The 19,791-nt window shown below is 46.5% G+C and overlaps 1 protein-coding gene and 1 long non-coding RNA gene across 4 annotated transcripts in view; one reads left to right on the forward strand and one right to left on the reverse strand.

Annotated features, from left to right (window-relative positions):
• Window positions 1-19,791, forward strand: part of LOC307220355 (protein EFR3 homolog A) — a 51,163-nt gene that overhangs the window by 13,538 nt on the left and 17,834 nt on the right. For 2 of the 3 annotated variants that reach the window (XM_079984246.1, XM_079984247.1), the window contains exons 3-11: window positions 4,924-5,000; window positions 5,387-5,514; window positions 5,804-5,954; window positions 9,138-9,259; window positions 10,149-10,298; window positions 10,471-10,608; window positions 13,933-14,011; window positions 15,486-15,621; window positions 18,335-18,493. In XM_079984246.1, coding sequence (XP_079840372.1) covers window positions 4,924-5,000; window positions 5,387-5,514; window positions 5,804-5,954; window positions 9,138-9,259; window positions 10,149-10,298; window positions 10,471-10,608; window positions 13,933-14,011; window positions 15,486-15,621; window positions 18,335-18,493 — 1,140 coding nt within the window. Of the gene's footprint in view, window positions 1-1,398; window positions 1,414-4,923; window positions 5,001-5,386; window positions 5,515-5,803; window positions 5,955-9,137; window positions 9,260-10,148; window positions 10,299-10,470; window positions 10,609-13,932; window positions 14,012-15,485; window positions 15,622-18,334; window positions 18,494-19,791 lie in introns of all 3 variants that reach the window. The other variant, XM_079984245.1, reaches the window with a different exon arrangement.
• On the reverse strand, window positions 7,898-9,130 carry LOC307220623. Its single transcript, XR_013841001.1, has 2 exons — window positions 8,529-9,130; window positions 7,898-8,268 (listed from the first exon to the last, which is right to left on the reverse strand). It is a non-coding gene; the product is annotated as an uncharacterized lncRNA (long non-coding RNA).

The following is a 19,791-nucleotide window of genomic DNA, read 5'->3' on the forward strand; positions in this document are numbered from 1 at the left end:
TGCAGAATGCAACTATAGCATCTGTGACCCATGGCTTCCCAGCTTCTGTTTAAATACTGCCAGCAAAGGGGGTTGAAATAGATGATCCTTGGGCCCACTCCAACTCTACAATTCTATGAGTCTTAAGAGCCTCACACTGCCCCAGATGGCCTGTTCTTCTTCTGCTATATAGGTCTTAGCATTTAAAAGTCTCTCCTAATGTTCAGCTTCCCCATAGTTTTTATTCATTGGTTCTAGGCTTGTTCTCTGGAGCAACAGAGAGCAAGTCTGCTCCCTTCAGATACCTGAAGGTTTCTATCATGCCATCCCTTAATCTTACGTTCCTCAAGAGAGCAATCTCGGGTATCTGAAAGGTTATCGCACAGAAGCTGCTGCAGCAGCAGGCTGCTATCTGGCCCGGAGCACTATTTGATGCCTGTCCTGCTAGCAGCATTAAACTGCCAGCCCTCAGTACCAGTGTGGGTGGCTAGGTTACAGTGTGTACCCGTTTGAACGACATATATTTCTGCACAGAACTGTATTAGCTTTATTTCTACAAATGTTAATGCAGTTTTTTGAGAGAGTTTGTTTCCTTTCTCCTTTTACCCTACACTTATTCGGCTGTAAATAATAGGCTAAGCTTCTTATTAGGACGATGTCCTTCTAAAGGACAATGGAGAAATGTCCTTTCTCCATTTGTGCGTCTCATTACAAGGTGGCCAGGCTTAGTTACATGCATGTCAGGTGCACTGACCCCAGCCGTGTGGGGCCAGGCGCTCTCTTTCATTTCCAGAGCTTGGCATTGTCGGTGCAATTGGATACGCGGCGTTCTCATGTGCAGGGTCCCTTGGCGCTTCTGTCACGTGCAGGGCTAGCTAGATAAGTGTGTGCTGCCTCTACCTGAATTTGACATTGCCGAGCCCGGGCAGGAGAGAGCCGGGAAGGCGTAGAGGGGCAGCTAAAGAAAGGAGGAACTGCAGAACTGCCAGGAGGGAAGAGGATGAAGACGTATGTGGCAGTTCCTGTGGCTGAGCAAGATAAGTCCTATGACTACAATCCTGAATGGGAACCAGGCCCATGCGTGTGCCTTGGTAGGTGAATTCTTCAGAGCGCCTTCTCTTTCCCCTCCCTCCCTCACCCCCGTTCCGTTATTTTGCTGAGAAGGAGCATTGCTTTCTCTTGAAAGTTTGAAAAACATCCATATACTCAAACCGTCCTCTTTCTCTTCTTAATATCTTCAGTGCATGCAGTTTGAGCAAACCCACTGGATTATTTCATAGTTGAAAGGGGGGGGGCAGTGTGAAAGGAGATGTTAACATGAGCCTCTTGTTCAAACGTGGAGTAAACTGTGCTGTTGATTTTACTGCAGATATAATTTCAAGCTGATTTTTGCTTGTTTCCCTACACATGTCTCCCCAGACACATATTCTCCAGGTATATAAGTCTGTTCTTACTGTGTGGACCAGTTGCTGGCATGTACCCTAACTGTATACACTTAACGTTGGCGTTGCTGCCTCCTTGCATGGTAGCATAGTGGTTTTCTTGGTTTGGTTGAGTGTAACTGTGTGCTGAAATCTTGGAAATTTGACCAGTTGGAAGCTAATATTGCTTGCCCCATATTAGACCGAAGGAAGGAATTTGCAAAGGGGGAGAGGGTAGGCAACTGCATACAGGAAAGGACAAATGTGCACTTTAAAATTAACATTTCTGAATTATTGAGTGGGGTGTTCTAGATCAGGGAACCTCAGGCCAGAGGTGGCCCTCCTAACCTTTCTGACTGGCCCTTGGAATGCTCCCCAGTGCTTTTGAGTTCCATAACTTGGGATCTGCCACAGAGAGGGCCCTGACCTGCCTCCCTGCCAAATCAAACAGATCCTGAGCTTCTTTGATGGATTTTGCAAGCTGAACCTCTGCAGTCAGAGGTGAGCATGACTGAGCTCAGTGCAGCCTCTTCTCAAGAAACTCTGCATTGGGTTGCAGCCGTACTGATCCTAATGAATTGGTATTTTGCAAGGACAACCAACAGACTGTCCCTCCACATGTTCTTGGACTACAGCTCCTATCCTCTCACCACTATAGTAGTACAGTGGTGCCTCGCAAAACGAAATTAATTCGTTCTGCGAGTTTTTTCGTCTTGCGAAGCACGGACTTTGGAAAAGCTTCAAAAATCACCAAAGTCTTCAAAAACCTCAAAAAAGGCTACCACACCGCGTGCTATGAGTTGCTCCTCGAAGTGAATGCTGTTATTCTAAAGCAGCAATGCAGCAGCAAGCAAAGGCTCTAGCAGCTCAGTCAGCTGCTTGTGGCTGGAAAGCCAAACAGGAAGTTTGTGACTGTTGCCATGGAAACAAAGGGGCAGTCCATTCTGTACTGAGCACCGGATGTGAGCTCAGTGTGTGTGTCATATGACCTGTACTGGAAGTACATGGGTGGAGTTTATTCTTACTGCTGTTGAGTGCAGACATGTTTTCTCTGTACTGAAGTGAAAGACAGAAATAAAAGATGTAAATAGATTTCTGTCTGCTTCTTTCCCCTCCCTGGGGACACCAAAGGGGAGAGAGAAGGAACGGTGTGTTTTTCTCACAGCCTGAGAAAAATCGCCGAGACCTCGCCTGCTTATCAGCGGAGTAGCAGCCGGGAGGTCGCCAAGGAATATCTGCCGGTGCCTGGAAGACTGGCACATCCCTCTGACCCAGGCAGAATTCCAACAAATGCACGGTTTTAAGAAAAAGGAAACAAACTTGCAAGACAAAGAAAAACAAACTTGCAAGACGTTTTCATCTTGCAAAGCAAGCCCATAGGGAAATCCGTCTTGCGAAGCAACTCAAAAAATGAAAAACTCTTTCGTTTTGCGAGTTTTTCGTCTTTCGAGGCATTCGTCTTGCGAGGTACCACTGTAGTAGTAGTAGTAGTAGTGGTAACAACAACAACAACAACAACAACAATTTATTTATACCCCGTCCACCTGGCTGAGTTTCCTCAGCCACTCTGGGCGGCTTCCAATCGAGTGTTAAAAACAATACAATAAATATTAAAAACTTCCCTAAATAGTGCTGTCTTCAGATGTCTTTTAAAGATAAGATAGCTGCTTATTTCCTTCACATCTGAAGGAAATAGGGCGGGCACCACTACCAAGAAGGCCCTCTGTCTGGTTCCCTGTAACCTCACTTCTTGCAGGGAGGGAACCGCCAGAAGGCCCTCGGCGCTGGACCTCAGTGTCCGGGCTGAACGATGGGGGTGGAGACGCTCTTTCAGATATACTGGACCGAGGCCGTTTAGGGCTTTAAAGGTCAGCACCAACACTTTGAATTGTGCTCGGAAACGTACTGGGAGCCAATGCAGATCTCTCAGGACCGGTGTAATGTGGTCCCAGTAGCCACTCCCAGTCACCAGTCTAGCTGCTGCATTCTGGATTAATTGCAGTTTCCAGGTCACCTTCAAAGGTAGCCCCACATAGAGTGCATTGCAGTAGTCCAAGCGGGAGGTAACTAGTGTTTGCTGGGGATGATGGGAGCTGTAGTCCACCACCATCAGGAAGGCACCCCGCTGGGCACCTCTGCTAGATGCTGCTGCTGCTGCAGGTCAGTGTAGCTGCTGTGTTTTTGGACTCTCTTTGAGAATGTGGCTGTGGCCACTTCCGTGATGAGCTCCTGCCCTTCAGAATTTACCACTGTGCCATTGGTGATCAGTTCAAAGAACGAAGAAGTTAGATATTAAAATGCTGTTACCTTGGGACTAAGCATGTATCTTTGGCTATTTTCATGCAAGTCCACCCATATATTCAAGAATCTCTACAATCAGTTCAAGGGATCACAGACTAGAGTCTGGCTCTGTCTCCAGGCTTTGAATGTAGCTTGCCAGATGAGTCCTGAGCAGGCTTTACACAGATGGATTCCAACTTGGGAGAAAGGAGGGATGTGGATATATTAACATAACAATGATGTGAGACCCATAGAGTTCTGTAGAGCTTACTCCCAGGTGCTGCAGCCTTAAGTTCAATACAGCTGCTTTTTCTTTGTGCAGATCTTTCCCTCGCATATTCATATAAAAAGAGGAAATGAATAACTTGCATTTTTTCTGCTGGTGAATTGGATACACTTTCTACCCATCTTTCCAAACTGAGTGTGGTTTTGGGAGCATGTGAAACCACTCCTTTGATTTCAAAGGATGTCCCCAAATTTTGTGTATGCTTCAGATCTCCTTGCTGTGCTTTGATTTTGTGTTTTTATCTTGTACTTTTATGCTGTGAACCACCCTGAGATCTACAGAGGAAGGGCAGAATGCAAATTTAATAAAAATAAATAAATAATTTCTGTGCACAAGCTAATCACTTCTGTGGGGGGGGGTACATGCACACACTGCTTTTTTTACAGCAGAGACTTGATAATTGAAACAAGGACATAATTATGTGTGGGCTTAAAAGTCACCACATCTATAAGCATCTTAAAGTTCATTGTGTGCCAAGCTGTATCTTGTGATCTAAAACTGGCTTAAAGCTGCACAGCTCCCCCCCCCCCCCAGTGGTCATGATCTGAAAACAGGCAGAGGCAAACTCGGCCCTCCAGATGTTTTGGGACTACAACTCCCATCATCCCTAGCTAACAGGACCAGTGGTCAGGGATGATGGGAATTGTAGTCTCAAAACATTTGGAGGGCCGAGTTTGCCTCTGCCTGATCTAGGGTGACTCTGGAGAGGAGCCAGTTTTCACTGCTGCCCTTCATTCAGCTTGTGCATCCAGTTGCTGCTTTCCCCACTATTAAAACCATTGTTAAAATTATTGAACCTACCTACGTCTGTGGGACACTTTCTCACAAAAGTGCGCATGTACCTGAGCCTGCGAATTGTGGATGTGGGTGTCATTGCGAGTGGAGATTCCATTCTGAAAAAAAGGGGTCCCACCTCCACAGAGTTTGGTTCTCATTTGCAGTTCTTGTTTTTTGCAGGAGTCTGCTGCTGCTGTGCTGCCTTGCGCCCCCGTTACAAGCGCCTGGTAGATAACATATTCCCCGAAGACCCAAAAGTAAGCGAGCCCTTGCAGTCCGTGTTTTAATTTGGGGTGGGGGGAGGGGTTGTAGGGAGTTTTGAGGTTTTCGTGTTCAGGCAAATTTTTTTTTATTTGTAGCTTTTGTTTAAAGATGTTAACTTGGTAAGGTTGGCCAGCTGGCCACTTCAACATTGTGAAATCACCCAGGTTGTGATGCTGAGTAAGATAGCTCTAGTTGTGGGTATGGATATAGCTGCACACGTTGTAGGAGTTTCACACAATTTAGTTTAAAATGTATGCTTTGCTTAGACTAGCCTCATAAGTCTCATAAAATCAACTGCAGTAAATATCAGTTTGTACAATACAAACCACTTAAATTTATCTTTAAAGTTGTTTCCTTGAACTCTCTCTCACCTGTGCAGGATGGCCTTGTCAAAGCGGATATGGAGAAACTGACCTTCTATGCCGTCTCTGCTCCTGAGAAGCTTGATCGGATCGGTGCCTATTTAGCAGAGAGGCTGAGCAGAGATGTTGTCAGACACCGCTGTGGGTAAGATTTCTGCTGACACCCACTTCAAATTTTGCTTCTCATTCTGCCCCTGCCAGTACTGGCCTCCCTTTCTGTGGCAAATGAGAATCACCCCAAGCAAGGAGGCTGTGTGATGTTTGTAAAGGGGAAGAGGGTGGGTTCTTTCCCCTTTCCCCGCTCTCGGGCTTTCAGTGTGCCACAGATTATCAATAGCAGATAATATCTGTGCAGGCCAGCGAGTAGAAAAATTTGTGGGCTGCCGTGCCAGGGGGCTTTCCTAGCAGGCCTGTGCTCACCTTTCTGCATGCAGGTATGTCTTCATTGCCATGGAAGCCCTAGACCAGCTGCTCATGGCTTGCCATTCTCAAAGCATCAAGCCGTTTGTGGAGAGCTTCCTTCACATGGTGGCCAAGCTTCTGGAGTCCGGAGAACCGAGGCTGCAAGTCCTGGGAACCAACTCGGTGAGTGAACGCTCCTTGGGTCCCCCACTTGGTTCTCCTACTGTCTGGAGTCAGTTTAGTTGCCCTGTCATGGCCTTTGGCACAGAGGATATGGCTAGGAAGAGGCAGAGAGGAATGCAGTTACTTCCAAACCCCTGGTCATGTGACCAAGCTGCAAGGCTGCATACCTTCTTCCCTGGTTATGATTCCGACTAGCCACATGTCATCCCTGAGCCTCCCCTGACTGCATACCATGAAATGGATTGTGCCCCTCTTAAAAATGAAGTGGGTGAGTACCGGAGACAGAGCCTTTTCTGTGGTGGCTCCTCACTTTTGGCAGATATCCCCTTCGAGGCCCCCTCTCTCATTTAGGCACCAGGCAGAAACATTTCTGTTTCCTCCAACTTTAAAGAACTGCTAACGTAAGCATCCTTTAATTTAGGGGTGGATAGCTTTCGCTCTCAGTTTTAATCCGGCTGTTTAGTTTTGTTCTGATTTGCCGTACAGTTTGTATACATGGTTGTTGTTGCTATTTCTATGTTCCTTTTGGTTTCCTATTACTACTCTACTACCCAGGGAACATAAATCTGTGCTGAAGGTATGGGATATAAATCTAAAAATATTGGTGGGATAATGGCAGGTTCTTAAGCATAGAAGGGGGAATAAGAAACCTCCCAAACATCTGGTGGATTAAGGCAGGCCCTGATCAATGACTCCCTCAGAGACACAGGTTAGGAAGAAAATAACCCTTCCCTCTGGCCATGGTTCTTGTGGAAGGTGTGAGTTGGCTGCTTAGAAAACCTGCGGGAGATGTGGGTTTCCCTTTGACTAGCCTAGTACCTAGAGGACTGAGAAGACCCTTTTCTTCCTGCCCATCTGATGCTCCATTAATATTCTTTGCTTGCTTGTCTTTGACATTTTTCTGTGCCACCTGACAGGGCTAGAAATCCACTCTTTATATTTCTCCAGCAGATCTGTGCAAGACTTTAAATAGAAGCTTAGCTTGCCCTTTATCTTCCGAGTCAAAGGTATTCTGTTCCCTCGTCATCACTGCTGCATTAGTGATGAGCCCTGAGTGCCTTCTGCTTTTGCACTCTCGACTGTCCTGCCTGTGATACCGTTTCACAGTAACAGAATCCAGTCTCCAAAGTGTAGGAGTGTATTGCAGCAAGCCTAGGAGTAGCTGAAATGGAGTCAAGAAAGTTTTGAGAGTCAGGCCTGGTCCGAGGATAGGGACACCCAACAGCAAAGTACAGTGGTGCCCCGCAAGACGAATGCCTCGCAAGACAGAAAACCCGCTAGACGAAAGGGTTTTCCGTTTTGGAGGTGCTTCGCAAAACGAATTTCCTATGGGCTTGCGTAGCAAGACGAAAATGTCTTGCGAGTTCCTGCGGGTTTTTTCCCCTTTCCCCCCCTTTTTCTAAGCCGCTAAGCCGCTTATCAGCTGATCCACTACGCCGCTAAGCCGCTTATCAGCTGATCCGCTAAGCCGCTTATCAGCTGATCCGCTAAGCCGCTAATAGCGCTAATCCGCTAATGGGCTTGCTTCGCAAGACGAAAAAAACGCGGAACAGATTCTTTTCGTCTTGCGAGGCACCACTGTAAACAGGACCAATGTGAGGATAAGGGTCTTGTGAACCCAGGTTGGTTCAGCTCAAGTGCTGTATCAGGGATGTTCCAGGTCTGCCTTGGGTTACTTTTGTGCACCGTATTTTTCTCTCTAGAAGACGCACCAGACCACAAGACGCACCTAGTTTTGGGAGGAGGAAAACAAGAAAAAAAATATTCTGAATCTCAGAAGCCAGAACAGCAAGAGGGATCGCTGCGCAGTGAAAGCAGCAATGCCTCTTGCTGTTCTGGCTTCTGTGATAGCTGTGCAGCCTGCATTCGCTCCATAAGACGCACACACATTTCCCCTTACTTTTTAGAAGGGAAAAAGTGAGTCTTATAGAGCAAAAAATACAGTATTTAAAATATTTACATCCTCTTTCAATTTCAACAAAATGTACAAGGAGCTTCCAAAACAACACAAAACCTCATTTAAAATTCAGTAAAACCAACATACCAAATTAATAACACAGCAGAATAGAGCCTAAAACAGCAAAGGTGCTACAAACAAACCAGTAGCTTTTAAAAAATAGACCATGCTACTTATTTAAAGCCTGGGTGCACAGAAGTGATTTGCTTCTAAAATGTGCCCAGGGAATGTGTCTGAAGAGGCTACTTCATAGCTAGAGGTGCAACCACAGGAATTGCCCCATTGCTAAGTGCCTGAGCTCCAGAGGTGAGGCAACTAGAGAGGGGTTCCAAAAAAAGAGAAGAACTACAGCAGTACCTCGGGTTAAGTACTTAATTCGTTCCGGAGGTCCGTTCTTAACCTGAAACTGTTCTTAGCCTGAAGCACCACTTTAGCTAATGGGGCCTCCTGCTGCCGCCGCGCCGCCGGAGCACGATTTCTGTTCTCATTGTGAAGCAAAGTTCTTAACCTGAAGCACTATTTCTGGATTAGCGGAGTCTGTGACCTGAAGCGTATGTATCCTGAAGCATATGTAACCTGAAGCATATGTAACCCGAGGTTCCACTGTACTGGGTAACATCCCAACATTTGCCCTAGCATACTAGATTCAGCAGCAGCAGGCTATCAAGTTACTAACCTGGTGGTTGTTTAGAAAGTGAAGCTTGCAAAACACACTACCTGTTGCATACTATTTACCAGGTCCTGGAGCGTTTCTAGAGAGTTGTCCTGATGTGGTAAAAATACCAGGTCTTGCCACATTGGAAGAAAGGTTTGCCAGAGGGAGAAGACCTGGGGATTTTTAAGGACAAGCGGGGAGGCTGCCTTGCTCTGTGGGATTGAGATCTGTGCCTTTTGCTGCCGGTGCCCTGAAGGTTTGGGATGTAGGAAGAGAGGATTGCCCTCCTGGAAAGCCTTGCACCTGACCTCTTTCCCCACCAGAGAAAGAGGATGATGATGATAATATAGGGATAGCCAGTCAGAAATGCTTAGAAAAAAGACGGATGAATAACAGAAATTGTTTTGCTGTGTTTCCACCCGCTGCATGCAATAAACTATGAACGGTGCTGCTTTCTGGATAATTTCAACTGTAGTTTGGGATTGGAGCATTTTGGGGCTGGGTGATGCCAACTTTCTGATTGCTTTGAAGTTGTATTGAATCCTCTCCGTTTCTCCTCCCTCTTCTGCAGTTTGTCAAATTTGCAAACATTGAGGAGGACACGCCTTCCTATCACCGCCGCTATGACTTCTTTGTGTCTCGCTTCAGTGGCATGTGCCACTCCTGCCACAGTGACCCGGAAATACGGAACGAGTAAGTAACAGTATGCGGCGAAGGGATGGGAGCACTTCTGCTCCCTAAATTACCAGGCTACTGAGAATATCTGCGATGGCAAAGCCCAGCATCTTCTCCCATTCATGCTCTTGCCGGGGAAGCCTCTGCCAAACCAAAATGCTCTTGTAGCTTAAACCGAGTACCCAAGAGTCCATGAAGCTCAATACCCAAATGATAGTCATCTGAGATGGGCTGTTACCCTAGGGGTGGGGGCAAACATAAGTAAATAATAACCTGAGCCACTTTGCTCTGGAAAATGTATTCATCGTGTTTTTATCTCTTTGAGCATTGAACTGTTGGAGAGAACATTCTGCCAGCTGGAAGCAAAAGGGGATATGGAGAGTGCTGGTGGACTGGGCTGTTGTTGCTTTATTGTAAGAACAAATGCTGTTTGATTGTTTAAATGCATATTCATAAACCAGCACTTTAAAGAAACACATAAGGTGGCTAGGGCACTAGAAGAAGGGCAGGAAGGATAAAACTGACATAGAAAACTGCTTTCCTTGCCAGGGGCAGGTATGCGCATCATTCGTTGAATGAGGTTAGGTGAAACTGGGCAAAAGAAAAGAAAAAGCCCTGCTGTCTCCTGTCTTTATAAGCTTGAGTCTGGACCTGGATGTCCTCCTCATGTGTCTTCATCAAATATATATGCATGCATAGAGATATTTGCTCCCTGGTCTCGGTAATCAGATTGGCTAGCCCTGCTGCCTTTTGCCTCAAGCTCTGCGCTTTCCATCTTCAACTGTAGAGTTGGAAGGGACGCCCAAGTTTCCCCTACTCAACCCCCCTGCAGTCCAGGGATCACAGCTAAGATGCAGGAATCCTGCAGCTTTCCCTTCTATGAAAATGCCATTGTTTCTTGTGCCAGGATCCGAATTGCTGGAATCAGGGGCATCCAGGGGGTGGTTCGCAAAACCGTAAACGACGAGCTCCGAGCCACCATATGGGAGCCTCAGCATATGGACAAGATTGTTCCCTCGCTGCTTTATAATATGCAGAAGATTGAAGATGTTGACAGGTATGCCCGTCTCTTGGGGGGGGGGGCTGGGCCCTTTGCTGGCCCTGAGGACAAGGAGAGGGGTTGGATGTGGGCAGGAGGTGCTGTGGCTGCGTCTTCTGTCATGGCAGTGAAGCACAATGTCAAAGCCTGGCAACCATGTCCAAGTGTGTGTGTGTGCCTGTTTTTGCAGCCGGATTGGGCCACCCTCCTCTCCAACAGGAGGCGATAAAGAGGAGAACCCAGCTGTGCTGGCTGAGAATTGCTTCAGGGAGCTTCTGGGCCGCGCCACCTATGGGAACATGAATAATGCTGTGAGACCAGTCTTTGCGTAAGCATCTGTTTACTTATGTACTTCACTGCATTTTTACCCTGCCCTTCCTCCCTAAGGAGCCCAGGGCGGCAATGCTAATGTTAAATGTAAAGTAATAATGTAATGTTACAGCAATACAGCAACAATCAAAACATATTCAAAAACAATTAAGAGCAACCACATACACCTGCAGCTTGTAATTTCAAGGTTGGCAGGAACAGTATCTTTCAGCTGTCAAATGCCTGAGTAAAGAGAAATGTTTTTACCTTTCCCCGGAATGTTAATGACGAGGACGACAGGAGCACCACACCAGGGAGGGCTTTTCGCAGATGAGGAACCACCACCGAGAAGGCCCTGCCATGGGTCAGTGCCAACTGGGCAAAAGCCAATGGCAGCAGCAGCAGCAGCACCAACAGGCTCTCTCCTGCTGATCTTAGGGCCCGAGAGGGTTGTGCTGGAAATCTCCAGAATCCTCTAAGCGTTTCCTGGGGCAGGCAATGCCTTTGAAATAGTTGGCAAAACTCCCTCAAGGCTGGCTGTGGCTGCTGAAAAGTCCCGAGAACACTATGTTTCTCTCAGCTGTTCTGATCTCCCATATTGCTATAAAACCAGTGCTTTTTTCCTAGGGGTACGCAGGGGTATCCACACCTGTCAGATGATGGTGTGGTTGCTCGAGAGTAAACAGGCAGGACTCCGACCTGTCTTTTCCAGGCTTTATTCTTGGTGCAAACTATTTACAGGGAAGAGCATCGTAAGTTCATGTCTGGCTCAGTCGCTAGCAGAATCTGGGAGTGGTCGGTCTTTGTACCTCCCCCAGCATAAAAGTCACGTCACCCCCAGCCTTTTCCACCCCTCTCTGCGCAGAAGACTACTGCACAGAATGGGCGCTGGCAAGGGCGTGCCTTCCACCTCTCCGGCTTGCTCAGGCTCAGTGTTGAGGCTCTCCCTAGCATTCCCTGGTCCCTGCACCTCTTCTCCACTGGGCTTTCCTCCTCGCTGGAAGAGGAACTGTTTCGCAAGATTTTCGGAGGCTCCCTATAACACAACTGCCCTTCCATCTCTTGCCTCTGAGCTGATGGCAGTTCCCTGACAATACCCCTAAACATTTTGTGAATCTAATAAGTTTGGCCTTATTAAAGGGCAGTATTTCAATATGGGTAGGAAAATGAGAGTACCCCTAAACATTTTTTTAAAGAAAACAAGCACTTTATATAACTGTCTGTGTCCCATGAGCCAAAAGTCTATCCTGAAGATGTACTTATCCAAAAGAACAAAAAGCAGCTTGGTGTAGTGGACAGAGTACGGACTTTGACTGTGTCCAGTCCTCATTCAGGATGGCTCTGAGCAGGTTGCTTAACCTGCCTTCCTGGATTAATAAAGGTAAAGGTAAAGGTACCTCTGCCCGTACGGGCCAGTCTTGACAGACTCTGGGGTTGTGCGCCCATCTCACTCAAGAGGCCAGGGGCCAGCGCTGTCCGGAGACACTTCCGGGTCACGTGGCCAGCGTGACATCGCTGCTCTGGCGAGCCAGAGCCGCACACGGAAACGCCGTTTACCTTCCCGCTGGTAAGCGGTCCCTATTTATCTACTTGCACCCGGAGGTGCTTTCGAACTGCTAGGTTGGCAGGCGCTGGGACCGAGCAGCGGGAGCGCACCCCGCCGCAGGGGTTCGAACCGCCGACCTTTCGATCGGCAAGTCCTAGGCGCTGAGGCTTTAACCCACAGCGCCACCTGCGTCCCCTTCCTGGATTAATATCAGGATGAAAATAGGATGGCCCTGTGTGTGCAGAATACAATACGTTTCCACATAACCCCCCCCCCACATTCAGCTTCAGTAAGCAATGCTTTATGTCATGGGTAGGCAAACTAAGCCCCGGGGGCTGGATCCAGCCCAATCACCATCTAAATCCGGCCCGTGGGCGGTCTTGGAATCGGCGTGTTTTTACATGAGTAGAATGTGTCCTTTTATTTAAAATGCATCTCTGGGTTATTTGTGGGGCATAGGAATTTGTTCATTCTCCTCCCCCCCCCCAAAAAAAAATATAATCCAGCCCCCCACAAGGTCTGAGGGACAGTGGACTCGCCCCCTCCTGAAAAATTTTGCTGACCCCTGCTGTATGTGATGTGATGGGATATACAGACCTCATATACAGACCTGCCCGTGCTCCTCATTTGAATACATCAAGTTTTGCTTGCTTATCATCCTTGCTGGTTGAAATTCCAGCCAGCAAGCCAGATGGTGCAGCGACATTTGGTACAGCCATTTGCTGCTTAATACTCCTTGCATCCGCACAGCGGAGGATAGAGGATGCTTTGGAACAGCCAGTGGCAGTTGCGCTTCCGTGTTTTTCTTGGGCTGAGGACTATGCGGCAGGAGCCCTTTCCTCCTGGATAGAATGGGGAAGCAACAGCAAAGAGAGGGAAGAGGGCGGAGATAATCCCTGGAAGAGAAAGCTTTGTGGTTGAAACAGGAGCCTACCTTCCAAGTCACCATCTTTAAAATCCCTGGCATGCAATAATGATCTGGAGGTTACTCATCAGCCAGGAGTCTTTACATAGTTTGACATTCAACAATCTTCTTTGCTCACATCAGTTACAAAGGGCAAATAGTTTGTGATTTGCCTCTTCTAATGTGCAGCCTCAATCCTTTCTTGGTCACTTTGTAGGAATATTTTGAAGGGGGAACCTGCAGTTTATATAACCATGCACCCCTCCTAGCTCTTCACTAAGCACATGTTTTGTATTTGGACATCTGTACAAAAATGCACAGGGGACGCAGGTGGCGCTGTGGGTTAAAGCCTCAGCGCCTAGGGCTTGCCGATCGAAAGGTTGGCGGTTCGAATCCCTGTGGCGGGGTGCGCTCCCGCTGCTCGGTCCCAGCGCCTGCCAACCTAGCAGTTCGAAAGCACCTCCGGGTGCAAGTAGATAAATAGGGACCGCTTACCAGCGGGAAGGAAAACGGCGTTTCCGTGTGCGGCTCTGGCTCGCCAGATGCAGCTTTGTCACGCTGGCCACGTGACCCGGAAGTGTCTCCGGACAGCGCTGGCCCCTGGCCTCTTAAGTGAGATGGGCGCACAACCCCAGAGTCTGTCAAGACTGGCCCGTACGGGCAGGGGTACCTTTACCTTTACCTTTTACAAAAATGCACCTGGAGAAATATTCCTGAAAGTTCACCCCTCCTTCCAAAATGCCCCAATCCTTTAAATACAGTGGTTGCTTATTCATGCCGGCTGCTTCTTCTCAGAGTAATATGACAGCCAAACTAGGATTTTACATCCGAACAAGCCCATTGTTAAATGTTGAAATTGCTACAGGTGCTTAAGAATGGTTTGTTTTTAACAGACATTTAGACCATCACAGACTGTGGGACCCCAATGAATTTGCTGTCCACTGCTTCAAAATCATCATGTACTCCATACAGGTATGTTTACCCTGTACCTATTTCATAGTCAGTCAACAATAATCCATTAAGACAAAGGAGGAAGTTAGGGCTGGAACCAGCAGACGCCCCTCTGGATGTTTGCAGGGTCAGGCTTCTGCAACATTGGAGGGTCCATCATAATCGTTTCAGGGGTGTTTGTGCTGGAGAATTTATCATTAGCTTCTAGTTTCTGCCGTTTAACTCTCTTCTCTCAAGTTCCTGATACATATTTTTGTAGCTTTGTTGAAGGTAATATGTCTTGAGTATCCTACCATGGTGTGGCAGGTTGAAAAATCGTTTCTGTTCTAGCAGGGTTTTCTGTTGACTGTTTTTTCTGTCCCTCCATCTGTATGTTTAGTTTTATTTAACAGGATTTATATACCCCTTAATCTTCAAAATCTCTAAGCAGTTTACATAGTATTTGTTGTTGTTGTTTAGTCGTTTAGTTGTGTCCGCCTCTTCGTGACCCCCTGGACCAGAGCACGCCAGGCACTCCTGTCTTCCACTGCCTCCTGCAGTTTGGTCAAACTCATGTTCGTAGCTTTGAGAACACTATCCAACCATCTCGTCCTCTGTCGTCCCCTTCTCCTTGTGCCCTCCATCTTTCCCAACATAGTATTTAAAATACATAAATTGAAGGCAGCCCTGTTTAGGGAAGCTTTTAATGTTTGATGTATTACAGTATTTTAATATTTTTTTGGAAGCCGCCCAGAGTGGCTGGGGAAGCCCAGCCAGATGGGCGGGGTATAAATAATAAATTATTATTATTATTATTATTATTATTATTATTATTATTATTATTATTATTATAAATTACACACCCACTCAACTCCCCTGCCCTCTCTGTTTTTTAGTTTGATAGATATATCTGTTTTGCTTGTATCTGTTTTCAGTTATTTTTTAATTTATAGGTTGATTGTGAGCTACTCTAAGTGCCTCATACTGGGGTGGAGAACTGGGATAAAATGTATTCAATATCGACAAAATTGAACTCACTGTAGGTGCCAGGTTTTAGGGAAATACTGTTCGAAAACAGAAGAATAGATGAAAACATCCTAAAGATATTTGTTCTCTGCTGGACTGAAAATTAGTAGAGTTTACTGTGAGGAGGAATTCCTTCCATCTGTTTTGAAATTCAAGCTCCCTTTACTGTGAAATTTAATTTCGTTCTTTCTGTTCCATCAAATTCGTCTTCAAAACCCACAGTGCCTTTTTTGGACCTCCAGTGAATATTTTGTGTACCCTCCCCCCTTTGTGCTCTTTATTCTTCAAACTCTGTCATCTCCCACTTTTATTCCAGCGCCTCTTTAGAGTGTAACACAGCCTGGCTTATCCTCTGGGTTCTCTGAAGCACCCAACTCTGGTGGTGTGCAAATGTGCCTTGGCATTATCAGTTAGAACGGTCAGCTCTGGAGCCATAGCTGTAGTTTTGAAGGGCTATAATGAGCTTTTGCTGTTTCCTTCCCCTTCCCAGGCGCAGTATTCTCATCATGTGATACAGGAAATCCTGGGGCATCTTGATTGCTGCAAACGAGACTCTCCCCGAGTTCGAGCCGGTATCATCCAGGTCCTTTTGGAGGCAGTGGCCATTGCTGCTAAAGGATCCATTGGTGAGACTGGCTAATAACCTGGGAGTTTTTGGAAGGGCTAGTTGGTTATGGAAATGTGGAATAGATAGTGCCATGTCTAATTCTGGTTTCCGTCCTCATATATCTACTTTCCCCCCGGTAGAAGAACAGTAGATTATTGGAGTTACTGGTTTTCCCCCTTGTTTTTATTATGTATTTTGTGTTTTTGACTTGTATTTTAATGCTGTCCACTGCCCTGAGAATATGGATGAAGGGTGGTATATTACTACTACTACTACTACTACTACTATTATTATTATTAATTTTATTATTTTATTTTAATATTATTATTATTATTTTGTTATATTAAAAATCATATGCTCAGAATCTCCTTTTGACAGCCTTGGGGCATGTGTGCTAAAGTTAATTTATCCCTTTCAAAGAGCTGTGACCGGAAGTAGCTCCAGTAAACAGAGGTGTGACCCAGCGTGCAAGGACTAATTACTGCTAATTGGTCTGCAGATAAAATGCAGGATCTGTAGGTGCAGAGAGAGAGAGAGAGAGAGAGAGAGAGAGCGAGCTGGCAGGAAGCCTCAGGCTCTCAGAGCAAAGGCAGGAGTCTCAGTGCGATTGTGAAGCAGGAGGGACAAGTGGTCCTTGGGGAAGAGGGTGAGCGAATGCCAGGATATTTTTGTGTGCGATAAATGGAGTCTCAGGAAGGGAGTCCTTGCGATGGAGCCTGGTGTCAAACTCACCGCGTGGAAGATGTGGGGGCCACAGGATACCTAGATGGTAAGGATGCCCGTGTTGCAGAAGAGGCACCCTGAGGATTCTCCTGGTTGTCTTTTTGTTGTTGACTTCTACACGTTGTTTTTCCCCAGTTGGTGGGCGTTTTTAATTCAGCTTTTTCCAAAACGGAAACTTGGCGTGATAGCTTGCTGGTTTGTTGGTCTTCTTTTGACTCTGGTGCTCGCTTGTTGCGACAAACTGCTTTTGTTGTTTGATTTTTTTTGTTGCTCTGGAGTCTGAACTTAATGAGGAGTAAGAGGTGCAGAGTGTCCTCATTCTAAAGCCGTGGAACCTCTTGGCCAGACATCATGTTTTGCTCCACATGTGGGCGCTGGCATCTTTATCATGGAATTTGTACTTTGAAACATGCATGGGGCGGATTTAGGGATGTGCAAGCCGTGCGCACACACTGGGCACTGAGCCAAGGGCACAGGGTTTTGGGAAGGGGGCACGAGATTCTGACAGGGTCCTAAAGTCCTCCCACTTCCTTCCCAAACCTTGTTAGTGCTTTCCCAGCTTTTGGGGAGGAGATGAGAGGTCTCTAGGACCACGTCAGAGCCTCGAGCCTCTTTCCCAAAGCCCCTGCAACTTGTTTACCTCGATTTGGGAGGGCAGTGGGGCGCTTGGCAGGAGGGAAGGAGTCAGATTTTGGCCTTGCACAGGACACCAAGTCTGCCGCTGCATGCACGCGTTTTAGAAACCCTCACCAAATCTGAAGGCAGTTCCTCCTGCAGCTGGGTTCACCTTATAGCCCCATCATAAAAGGTAAAGGGACCCCTGACCATTAGGTCCAGTCGTGGCTGACTCTGGGGTTGCGGCGCTCATCTCGCTTTATTGGTCGAGGGAGCCGGCGTACAGCTTCTGGATCATGTGGCCAAGCCGCTTCTGGTGAAGCAGAGCAGCGCACGGAAACGCCGTTTACCTTCCTGCCAGAGCGGTAGCTATTTATCTACTTGCACTTTGACGTGCTTTCGAAGTGCTAGGTTGGCAGGAGCAGGGACTGGGCAACAGGAGCTCACCCCATCATGGGGATTCGAACCGCTGACCTTCTGATCGGCAAGTCCTAGGCTGTGTGGTTTAACCCACAGCGCTACCCGCGTCCCTTTATAGCCCCATCATAGCTTAGTGGGAAAAGGGGGGGAGGCTCTGGCTTTGCATGCAGAAGGTCCGAGGTTCAATCTTCAGTGGCATTTCCAGTTGCAAAAAAGATTAGGAGACTAGGGGAAAACACACACTTTCAGGCCATCTCTCAACCCCACCCCATCTCAAAGCAAGACCCTCGACTAGGCTGGCCACCGCTGAGCTGTGTAGATAAGGAGCCTGGCCTGGTCTACAGCAGAGGGAAATGTGTTTGATGGCACCTTGAGGCTGGATACTGTTTGTGCTCCCCGATCACAACTGCCTGCATCCTGGCCCTGTTAAGAAGAGAGCGGTGGCCTCACACATGAAGCGGAATGCTGCGGGTATACAGGCATGCGTAGAGGGGCTCACAGACACCTGTTAGAACATGATAAAGGGTGTTTTTCAAATACTGCTGCAGACAAGATTTTATACTGTTATAGATGCTTTCATTGAGATTCCTGCATTTCAGGAATCTCGTCCAATGGGGTTGGACTAGAGGACCTTCAGGGTCCCTTCCAACTCTGATAGGGAAGCTGCACATAGATATTGATGTCAGGAAAAACATCAAAACATTTACCTGATGTTTGGGAGCCTGTCATACAGTTTTTATATTTCGCTGGAAGCGACCAAGAGTGGGCGGGGTATCATCATCATCATCTTCTCTATATGGATTTTATGTATTTCTCAGTTTTTATTATATTATTCATGGTTATTTTATTGTTAACTGCCCTTGGATATTTGGAAAATAACTAAATAGCTTTTGCTTCTGACTTCCAGTTTTGTGAAAGTTCCCTGTCCTTGGGAAACGAGATTCCAGTTGATGTGTTTGTCGTCTTTTGCACAGGCCCAACTGTCCTGGAGGTGTTTAACACGCTGCTGAAGCACCTGAGCTTGAGTGTGGATTTTGAACTGGGCCAAGACTCTGATGGCAAAGGTAGCCTCAACAGCCGCACAAAGGAGAGCGATGAGAAGATCGTCCAGAATGCCATCATTCAAACTATTGGTGAGTCAGTCAGATATTCCCCCTTAGGTGGGTGTATGCTAGCAAAAAATTGAAATCCTGTGTTGCATTTTTTGGGGGGAAGCTTCATGATGGAACTGAGCTTTTGAACCCAGGTCCTCACCACAAGGACTGTAGCTATGACACCAGCCACCACACTGGTTTCATCTTGCAAAGTGCTTAGAAGGACTTTCTACCAAGATGGGACGCAGTTCAGTGCTTCTGTTCAGTTTCGAGAAATTTGGTCATTTCACCTTGGGAATAACAGACATTTGTGGGGCTCAGAATAAACCTAGCCTTTCTAAGAGACCTCTCAGAAGAAAACCACAAGGGAAGCTGGCCTGGTCTCGGTGATCTTTCTCAGCTTATTAAACCAGCTCCTCTCCTCCCCAGCTGTGTGCTGGCTTCAACGCTTCATTTGTGGGGTTTTTTAAGCCAGAGCTGCCTGTTACATCCAAACCAGGAAACTCAGGCCTAATGACTATCTTTTTTTAAAAAAAAAAAAATATTTATTAAAGTTTTAAATGTTACAAAAAGAGAAAGAGATAATTCCAAGTTAAACAAAAACATAACAACACATCACAGTAAAAAAAGAAGAGAATAGAAAATAATAATAATAAAAAACAGAAAAATAGAAACAATTAAAAAACACAACAAACCTTCCCATAACTTATCTTTCATTTATTTGTTTCCTTGACCTCCTCACACCTCCCTTTTTTTTGTATTCTAGTTCGGTTAGCTATTTCAGCAAATCCTTTCCATCTTTCCCAATTTTTATCCTATAATTTATCTTAATATAACGTAACTTTACCTTTCCTCCTTTCATCCATTAACAATCTATTTTTACTTAATCCTTTATAATATTTCCGCTAAAGCCACATAACTTCATTCCAGCCTCCTTCTAACATTCCTTAATTTTACAATGTTTCTGTAAATAAACTTTAAATTTCTTCCAATCTTCTTCCACTGACTCTTCTCCCTGGTCTCGGATTCTGCCAGTCATTTCCGCCAGTTCCATAAAGTCCATCACCTTCATCTGCCATTCTTCCCGGGTGGGTCTTCCAGGAATGTGTCTCCAAGTACTTTGCAATAAGTATTCTTGCTGCTGTTGTAGCATACATAAAGAAAGTTCTATCCTTCTTTGACACCAATTGGCCGACCATGCCCATGCTCAGGCCTAATGACTATCTTAATGTCAAGATTAACTAACATTTAAAGCAGAATTTCTCGGTTTGGACATCAGGGAACACTGGAATGAAGTGCTCTGAAGCCCACATGGGAGGGGAGGAATGCTTGGGCCA

Source organism: Podarcis cretensis, assembly GCF_951804945.1.
Source record: "Podarcis cretensis genome assembly, chromosome: 7".
Lineage (NCBI taxonomy): Eukaryota > Metazoa > Chordata > Lepidosauria > Squamata > Lacertidae > Podarcis > Podarcis cretensis.